This window comes from Natrix helvetica, assembly GCF_964273705.1.
Source record: "Natrix helvetica genome assembly, chromosome: 2".
NCBI classification, from domain to species: Eukaryota; Metazoa; Chordata; class Lepidosauria; order Squamata; family Natricidae; genus Natrix; species Natrix helvetica.
The window spans coordinates 147981483-147991559 of NC_138552.1; the positions used below are offsets into that span (position 1 = coordinate 147981483).

Consider the following 10077-nt stretch of genomic DNA (forward strand, 5'->3'; position numbering starts at 1 on the left):
CACTCTGGAAACTGATAAAGAGCTTTCAGGAAAGTGATTTTAAAAATCCCCATGAGTAATTCTACAACAAGATTTATCATCCCATAAAATTGGCAGGTTGTAAATGAGTTAACTGCCCTCCCTCTGGACATAGTGGACTTCAAAAGCAGCAAGGCCAAGGTCAATTGCATCCAAACTATCAGGAGGGCACTAAGTCGCCCTCCCTCCCCCACATCAACACCCCATCAAAAGTTCTTGCACACTCACAACAGGCAGAATCCCCCAAATAAACTATTCTCCATTTTTACCTTAACAAAATAAAAAAGCAGCATGGTTCTTAGGAATTAAAGCCAGGAACGTTTTTTTTAAAGGAAAAAAAGGGGGAGGGGATATATATTTTTTAAAACATTTTTTTTATTTAAGCAGGATGGGAAGTATGATGAACAGGGAGTGACTTTGTCCACAGACTTTGCTCATCGCGTGGCCGGCACCACCCGCCTCCACCCTTCCCTCCGGGACGTTGAGATCACAGCGACGGCGATCCCGGTTCGCAGGAGGCGGACCGACCTCCGACCGACGCCAAGGGAAGGGCAGCCGCTGGTTTGGGTTGCAAAGTGGTTTTCCCTCCACGGGAAAGACCGGAGAAGGAGGAGCAAAGGCGGAAGAAGCCGAGCAAACAGGCGGCGGTACGAGTCCGCGGGGAGGACGGGTGGTGCTTGCCGACCGGGCCACGGCCGCTCTCCCTTCTCCCCGCTCGCGCTTTTTATTCTTTGCCATCATCCACGATCGCCAGCTCTTGGATCACCCTCAGTTTACCGCTGGCGTCGATCCTGCGCTTCTCCCTAATGAGGTCCTCCAAGCTTTGGAACCGCACCGTGTGGCCCTTGCTGTCCGCCAGGTGGATCTTGAGATAGTATTGCTGCTGAGGCTGAGAGCCCGAGGCCGGCTGGAGCTCGCCGCCGGCTTTGAACTCCCGTTTGCCGAAGCGGCACCAAGCGGCGAAGCTCTCTGAGTTCGTCCAGCAGATCTCGTGGCTCTTTAAGCCCAGGTGGCTGCAAGCGTTCTGCACTACCAGCTCGGCCACCAGGGGGCGGAAGCGGTACCAGCTACTCACCACCCGGCCCACGTTGCCGGCGGCCGCCTCGTACAAGCTGTCCTGCCGAATCTGGCCCTGGTGCAAGTGGATGATCTGAGCGTTGCCCACATAGACGGCCCACTGCGGGGGCGGGGGAGGGTGGTCGGACGGCCCCAGGTAGAGCAGCTCCAGCAGGTCTCCCGGCTTGCACAGGGCAGGCAGGGAAGACGCCGGATAGACGCTCAAATCTCCAGTCTGGGAGTCTCCGCTCACCTTGGAGAAGATGCATTCCTGGCCGCGGAAGGCGGAGAACTGGGTCTCGCTCAGCACCAGCTGCGGCGCGTGGTGGTGGCGGGTGGGGGATTCTTGGGCCGGGCTGCTCGAGCCCTTCACGCAGTACTTGTCCGGCTGCCCTCGCTCGTCCAGATCCTCCTCCTCGTCGGAAAAGAAGTAAGCCACTCCGACGCGCAGCTCGTCTTTCTCGATCCCCGAGGGGTCCCCGGTCGGCAGCTCGCTGTAACTCAGGTGAGTGATGCGATCCAGTTGATTTCCCATCAATGACAGGGCGCGGCGAGAGCAGGAATCGCCGGATCTGTGAGACGGGAGCAAACGGGAGAGAAAGAGCGGGGAGATTAACGCCAGGAGGGGTCCTGGGGTGGGGTGGGGAGCATAACAATGAAAAAGCGCGCGCGGAACGAAAAGGGGCGCAAGCTGAGAGGGGATCCGATGGTGCGTCCCATCTGGGCCAAGGAAGAGAAAAAAACTGCCGCCGGCCAATGCTTCTTGCTCCCCCCACTTAACATGCCCAACCCCTTTCTGCCCGACCCTACCCTTAGGACGGGCAGGGGATGACAGTCCCTGGTCTCCAGAGGTTGCGAGAAGCTCCCCCCACGGGCTGCCCTGTTTTGCCAAACAACCGCCCCCCCCCCCGATCTGCTGCTCCTAGGAGACCTAGCCGTGCACAAAGGGGGAGGAAAAAAGGGAGAGAGGCGGCGGAGAGGTCGCCTGTTTGGGACGGCGCCTAAATTGCTCTTTCCAAAGAATCAAAGCCCCCGTCCGGGCTCGGGGTGGGTTTGAGGTGTCCCGGCGAGAGGTTCCTCCCGCCCCTTCGCTTTGTCTCCAGTTGTCCTCCTCCCCGTTCCTTCTTCTCCAAAGCGGCAGCGGCCACTTCTCGCGGAGAAGTCGGGGAGCTTCCAAGCCACCGCCGCTCTCTGGCTTTATCACGTCCCGCTTCTGCACCCCCAGCTCGGTCGTTGCTCTGCCCTTTTGTTTAAACTCCTGGCCCGGAAAAAATAAAAATAATGAAAAATCCCCCAGTGGCGGGCAAGCAAAACCTGGCCCAGAAAGCGAGCATGAGACGCAGCGACGCCATGCAAGGTGGGAAGGATCCGAGTCGGCGAGAGCTGCGTACCCGGAATCGCCCAGATGCCGACCCAGCCCCCGAACTCCTTTAAAGTCCTTTGGTCGCCATGGGGTGGAGCCGGGTGGCCCCTCTCAGCAGGACCCGCCGCCGTCCAAGCGCTGGCGACCCCCCCGGCTCCGAGTGTCCGCGCTCCGGATCTCTCGCTCGCTGGCTCCCTCCGCGCGCCCTTCACCTGCGCCGTCCGGCTCGGCTCTGGGCTCCCCTCAGCAGCGCCGGCGAGTCTAAAGTAACAGACACTCCTAATGCCAAGACCCGCCCCCGGGTCGCGCTCATTGGCTGCTCGGCTCTGCGCTTGGAAAGCTCGAGCCATCCTCTGGGGTGTCAATCACGGGAGCTCCAAGGGTGGGATTCCAGACGCCCGCCGTCTGCTCCCTCCCTCTCTCTCTCTCTCTCTCTCTCTCGCTTTCTCTCCCTGTGGCGGCCGAGACCCCGGGCAGCCCCCTCTGCCTGGCGTCCCCGGCTCCCTTGGCGCGGTTTGAGATGTCAAGCCGCCGCTGCTGTAGGAAGGGAAACCCAGGGCTAACACCCTGCCCCCTACCTCAGCAGGTAGCCCACCAGGTAATGCATAACCATGCCATGATTAATCGCACTTCATTCACGTTATTATTATAATAATAATTGTTGTTGTTGTTTATTAATTTATTTATTATTAATTATTGTTATTATTGTTATTTGCCCTTACGATCTTCCTAGGCTTCCAAACCGCGCTTAGGTTTAAAGCTTTTCTTTCAACGTTACCCAGACTTCCCGATTGCACGCCAGCTCAACCTGTTTTGCGAAGGGAGGGAATAATAATAACAATAAATTAGGTATCAGGAAGGAAATGTGTGTTTCTCGACAATGTGCCCATTGCGTTTCAATGAGTACCTCTTTATGTGGTTTGCGTGTTATGTGTGGGGGTGTGAGTGGAAGGGGGAAGGCTTTATGGCATGTTCTGAACAAAAGCAGTAAATACAACTGTTTCAGAGGTTGGGGAGTTATAATCTCAGTTGCCACAGATACCAAAACTGCGCTGCCTTCCCAGTTATCCCGACAATGAGGGGATTTCTGCAGAAATGGTTGTCAGCGGGGGATAAAGTAGTTGTTTTGGAAATGGTGGAAATCCCTTTCTCTGGATGTCTTCAAACACAGGCTGAACTATACAGGAAACTCTTCCTTAATTTGGATTTCTGCACCAAGCAGGGAAATGAACCCAGAAGAATGATTGTCCTCTTCCAACTCTTTAAGGATGGCGTAGGGTTTTATTCTTACTGATGAAATGCTCTGCCGCCCAATTGGTAGAGCGTACTTTCATGCATACCAAGTTAAGTTAAAATCAGTTATTACAGATCTTTTATAAAGGACAGATAAAAGAGTTGGACCAAAATGCACGTGGTGTGACATAGCAGAACCAAGCAAGGAAGTCATTCTAAAGCTAATAATAATAAGAATCATTATTACTATCAGGCAGTAGTGAGGTGTGCAAATTAAATAGCTCTGAGAAACAGTTGGCAGCAAAAGAGAAGAGAAAATGCAAGATAGGGAACAAAAATCCATTAGGTTCTAGAAACATCAAGGGTCAAAGGCTAGTGCATAAAGTAGGTTAAAAGAATAAAGGAAACGGACCATAGCCAGAAGAAACATAAAATAACCAATCATATGTTTGAAACTCTGCCTAGCTCAGGTTTGGAAATATTTTATGAGGGAGCAACCTCAATGGTAAATCTCATTGTTTTCTGTATTCTCCTCACCCATTACCCAGGCTTAGCTGAGTTGGTCTTGGGATGTTTAACCCACTGCATCATTCAGTAGCCAATTGCTGATATTACTGCCTTCAAATCTTGTGTAATATTGTGAATTTTCCTCAGGTAATTTTTTTAGTGATCTCTCTATAAAATCAAATTCTGGCTTTTTTCATTTAATCTTGACTCAGAGCCCTATTATTGAGAAAGTTATTTTATGCATATGACTAGCTCCTCCATTGAAATAAAGGATGGGCCTTTATGGGTGTATTACTACCCAGCCCCACTCTTGCTTCAAATCCTGCCTTGAAATATATTTATGGGAGCGTCTATTGCTAAACGGTAAGGTCCATGTTTTAAGAGAGTCTAAACCTGAGGAGGAGGAGGACGAAGACTATTGGTATGCTAGATCTACTTTGGATGCAATGAAAACAAATGGTAAGTAAACTCCCTCTTTCTATTTTCACCACAACTTGTAAAGTGGGTTAGGCTGAAAGAGAGTGACTGGCCCAAGGTCACTCACCTGGCTTTTGTTAGATATTAACATATATCGGGATAAGTCTTCCCTCTGGTCCGCTCCTACAGCGGGAAACAGGTATCCCTCTGATTGGTCGAGGGGCGTGCCCAATCCCTATAAAAGGGGAACCCTCCGACTACCAAACAAGCTGGATCACTATTATTACTAATAAAGAGCTGTAAGTCACTTCGTGTCCGCAGTCTGTCTCTCGTTGCCCAGATCTAACATTGGCGACGAAGGTGGGATCGAGAGACAGATAGGACGAAGAACGCTACCTCAAGAATCTCCGGATTTGATCCAGCCCAGGAATTCGGCAGCAATTCCGACAGCCATCTCAGATCACCGCAGCGCGGCAAATTCAAACAGAGAAGATGGCGATGCATGCTCCCCCCGCTCCTTTCGACCCAGCAAACGACGAATGGGAAGCCTTCATGATTCGTTTCGAGTGTTTCCTCGAAGCGAACGAATACACGGGGATCACCGATGCGAGGAAGAAAAACATCTTCCTCGGCTACTGCGGAAAAGAAGTCTTCAATACGGCCAGAGACCTCACCGCGCCTACTCCAATACAAGCAGTATCGTGGACAACGTTGCAACAGACTCTGCAAACTCATTACGCGCCAAAACCTTCCCGCCATGTCTGCCGCAAGGAATTCAACATGAGGACCCAGATGGCGGGAGAATCCATCAATCAATATGTTGCAGCCCTACGAAAAGCAGCAGCTCACTGCGAATACAGGGATTTGGAAGAGCACATCTTAGAGCGGCTCATCTGTGGGATAAGAGACATTTCGTTGCAAAAGAAGCTGTTGGCAAACCCGAGTTTAACCCTACAGACAGCGTTAAACGAAGCAAGAGCGTCAGAATCAGCAGAGAAATCATCGGTGACCGTACGAGGGGCCAGCGTAAACCAGCCAGCACCGAGGCAAACCAGAGTTCACTACGAGGACACAAGCCCCGACTACGAGAATCCCGAGTTCGAGGACAGTCACCTAATGCAGAGCAGTCACGTGAGGCCTGGGGGGAGACCCGGATCCCGTTTGCCGCCCTGCGCAAGCTGCGGAGGGAATCACCCCAGGTCTACTTGCAGGTTCAGGAACGTTGTTTGTTCGCACTGCAACAAACTTGGGCACATCGCACGAGTGTGCCGGAGCGGAGTCCCTACCTCACGGCAGCCACCCATGTACCGCCAACAGAAGCCCAACCCAGGGGCTTGGCGAAATCAAAAAGGGCGCCCAGAGAGAAATCCACAAGTGTTTACCCAGAGAGAAAATTTCCAAAGAGCTGAACGAGCGTATTCCCAGAGAGATTACTCACAAGGAAGTGAGCGAGCGTATCCCCAGAGAGAATACACACAAAGAGCTGAAAGAGCGTTCTATCAAGACGCTCAACGAGAGTATTATCAGGATGTTGACGATGAGATAGAGTTGACCCAGAGAGAGGAGTTGCGAACGTATCTCACCACAATACATCAGGTCCGCCCTAAGCGGCCAAAAAGGCTGAGAGTCACAGTCCTCTTGGAGGGCTCACCCTGCGAGCTAGAAGTTGACACAGGATCGACCCTGACGATCATTTCATGGGCATCCATGAAACAGGCTATTCCTAGCCTCAGAAAGAGCCAACTACACGCTCCAGACGTCCTTCTACGAGACTACCAGGGGAACCAAGTCCCCATCGTGGGCCAAGGCACATTCCACATCCGTTTCAAGGACATCGAAGCCCAGCTGGCCGTGACCATCGCCAGCGCGCCATTGCAGAACCTTCTGGGGCTTGATTGGTTTGAAGCCCTGGGGTTAGAAGTCACCGGGATCAACGCCGTAAGAAACAGCAGCGCTGAACAGATTTTTAAGGAATTCGAGGATGTGTTCAGCCCCGGTCTTGGTAAGTATGTGGGTAAACCAATATCATTCAATTTAGACCCTAAAGTGGCGCCAATCCGACTTAAACCGAGACGAGTGCCTTTTGCACTCCGCCCTAAAATAGACAAAGAGATAGATAAGTTAGTGGAGCAAGGAATCCTTGAGCCGGTAGATCACGCGCGCTGGGAAACGCCCATCGTGACCCCAGTCAAGCCAGACGGATCAGTCCGCATCTGCGCGGACTATAAGTGCACAATTAATGTCGCGCTACAACAGAGCGCATATCCTGTGCCAGTAGTACAGCACTTATTGCACTCGTTGGGGCCAGGAAGGGTATTCGCAAAGTTAGACATGGCACAAGCTTACCAGCAACTGCCAGTTGATAGCGCCACAGCGGAGGCCCAAACGATAGTGACGCATAGAGGAGCATTCAAATGCAACCGGCTACAATTCGGCGTTAGCATTGCCCCAGGATTGTTCCAGAGCGTCATGGAACGACTGTTGCAAGGGATACCAGGAGTCGTCCCCTATTTTGACGACATCTTGGTGTCAGCTGCAAACGAGGAGCAATTAAACAAAAGAGTCAGATCTGTTTTGGCCAGAATCAGAGAAAAGGGTCTCCGCCTTAAAAAAGAAAAATGCCAAATTAACGTGCCTAGCGTAGAATTCCTGGGTTATAGAATTGATGGTCAGGGAATACACCCCACTTCAAAGAAAATTAAGGTGATCCAGGACGCCCCCACACCACGAAATCAGACCGAGTTGCAGGCCTTCCTCGGATTACTTAACTTCTACAGCGTTTTTCTGAGACAGAAGGCGACCGTTGCTGAGCCACTACACCGTCTACTCCAGAGGAACGCACCATGGAAATGGGGACGATCCGAAGCTGCAGCTTTCGCCGGAGTAAAGCGTCTACTCACCACTGACTCATTGCTTGTTCAATACAGCCAGACCCTACCGCTGGTATTGACCTGCGACGCATCACCTTTCGGAGTTGGAGCAGTCCTCAGCCACAGGATGCCCGACGGAAAAGAAGCACCCATCGCGTTCTACTCCAGAACTCTTTCATCGGCCGAAAGAAATTACAGCCAAATGGACAGGGAAGCGCTGGCTGCCGTCGCGGGAGTAAAGCGTTTCCACGAATACCTCTACGGCCGCGATTTTGAACTGATCACAGATCATAAACCGCTGTTGGGACTTTTGGCGGGAAACCGCCCCACTCCGGTCTCCCTTTCTCCTCGCATGACCAGGTGGACTGTTTTCCTGGCTGCATATTCATACAAATTGATACATCGACCGGGCTCCACTCTTGGACACGCAGACGCACTCAGCCGTTGCCCATTACCTAACATTCTGCCAGACCCCACTCCAGAAGCACCGGTATTGCTCATTGACTGTTTGGATTCGGGACCGGTCTCTTCCTACGATGTTGCAAGGTTCTCCTCTAAAGACAATTTAATAAAACAAGTTCAAACTTGGGTTTGGAGGGGGTGGCCAAAGGGAAATGTGGGCCCGGAATTCAAAATGTTTTGGTCGAAACGGGACGAGCTCTCAGTACTACAAGGATGTTTGTTGTGGGGGGATCGAGTTGTTATTCCGCATGCTTTACGTAAAAATGTATTAGATGCTTTACATATGGGTCATCCGGGGATTGTTAGAATGAAGGCGTTAGCAAGAAGTTACGTGTGGTGGCCAAACATGGACAAAGAAATAGAGGAGTGGGTGGCCACTTGTGACCCATGCCAGGAATCGAGACCAGCACCCCCGGAAGCACCCGCCACAGAATGGGAGAAACCCAAAGCACCCTGGTCGCGAATACACATCGACTTCGCAGGGCCATTCCAAGGTCAGACTTTCCTTATAGTTGTGGATGCATACTCAAAGTGGCTAGATGTAGTCCTAATGACTTCAACCACGGCAGAGGCAGTCATAAAGGTTCTACGGCGACTCTTCGCCACCCATGGCCTGCCAGATCTCCTCGTATCCGATAACGGGCCCCAATTCACGGCCATGCACTTTGAAACATTTTTAGCAGGGTTGGGAATCCGGCATGCCCTCATCGCGCCATTCCACCCAGCATCAAACGGACAGGCGGAGAGAATGGTGCGATTCGCAAAAGAGGCCCTCGCCAGGATGGGTCCAGGTGATTGGCAAACACGCATTGATCATTACCTCCTCATTCAACACATTACCCCGAGCGCAACGACGGGGAGGAGCCCCGCTGAACTACTCATGGGCCGTCGCCTACGATCTCACCTAGACCGGCTCCATCCGAATTACTCTGCCACGGCTCCCCCAGACTCTACAAGTAAGGTCCGGTCTTTCAGAGTAGGGGATTCAGTATACGCTCACAACTACACGGGGGGAACATTATGGATGCCGGCAAAGGTCATAGGCATCACGGGCCCACGATCGTATTTGCTAGAGCTAGAAGATGGGCGGAATTGGAAAAGGCACATCGATCAACTGCGGGGTCGCCTAACACACTCCAACCTTCGCAATGAAGACGAAAGCTTCCTGTCTACAGAAAGTCAGCCACAAGAAAACCCCATCATAGGAAACAACGACGCCGGCGAGCCAAGCGTGGAACAAGACAACACGCACGTAGCAGAGCAACCCCCAGACAACGCAGCCGAACAAACTCCCGAATGCCCGAGCAACGAAGGCACAAGACCTCCAGAACGGGAAATAGGAAAAGCACCCGATCCTGCAACTACTTCAAACCAACCCGCACCCAGTCCTGCAACCACTTCAAGCCAACTCGAACTACGACGTTCCTCCCGAGCAAGACAAACACCCACCTACCTAAAAGATTATGTTACCTACCGAAACGTCCCATCTAGGAGGGGAGGGGTGTTAGATATTAACATATATCGGGATAAGTCTTCCCTCTGGTCCGCTCCTACAGCGGGAAACAGGTATCCCTCTGATTGGTCGAGGGGCGTGTCCAATCCCTATAAAAGGGGAACCCTCCGACTACCAAACAAGCTGGATCACTATTATTACTAATAAAGAGCTGTAAGTCACTTCGTGTCCGCAGTCTGTCTCTCGTTGCCCAGATCTAACAGCTTTCATGGCAAAGGTGGAACTAGAACTCACAGTCACCTGGTTTCTAGCCTAGGGTCATAACCCCTGGACCAAACTGAACAACTTGCTGCTGCCCAGGAAGGGGTTTTGAGAACATTGTGTAGCTCTTTCACAAATGAATGATGGGGATGTTGCCCATTCATAATGGAGGACATAATCAGTTACAAGCACTAAGACTCCCTGCCATTTCCTTCTCAACAGACGCTCTATATTATCCTTTTCCCTTTTTAGGAAGGGATGGGAATGGCTCTAGTCAAACACTGGCTATAGCTAAACTCGTTTTTGGGAAAGATTCTTGGAAATGACACATGCCAGAAGGTTGCTTTTAGTTTACACCACACTGGCTTTTCATTTTCATTATGTAAAAGTGAATTTTAATATAGAGGTCAGGTAAGGCAGAGAGGGGCGCTGTGCAA

At 51.7% G+C, this 10077-nt stretch overlaps 1 protein-coding gene across 1 annotated transcript; it reads right to left on the reverse strand.

The window, feature by feature from the left end:
• Positions 1-373: 373 nt before the first annotated feature.
• On the reverse strand, positions 374-2674 carry LRATD1 (LRAT domain containing 1). The gene is made up of 2 exons (XM_081945892.1): positions 2466-2674; positions 374-1646 (listed from the first exon to the last, which is right to left on the reverse strand). Exon 2 carries the CDS (start codon positions 1607-1609, stop codon positions 743-745), a length of 867 nt encoding a protein of 288 aa, XP_081802018.1. The 5' UTR covers positions 1610-1646; positions 2466-2674; the 3' UTR covers positions 374-742.
• Between the last annotated feature and the right edge of the window lie 7403 nt (positions 2675-10077).

What these genes read in the sequence shown, in the direction of transcription:
- LRATD1 (XM_081945892.1), bottom strand. Translation starts at nt 1,609, where the DNA reads ATGGGAAATCAACTGGATCGCATCACTCACCTGAGTTACAGCGAGCTG.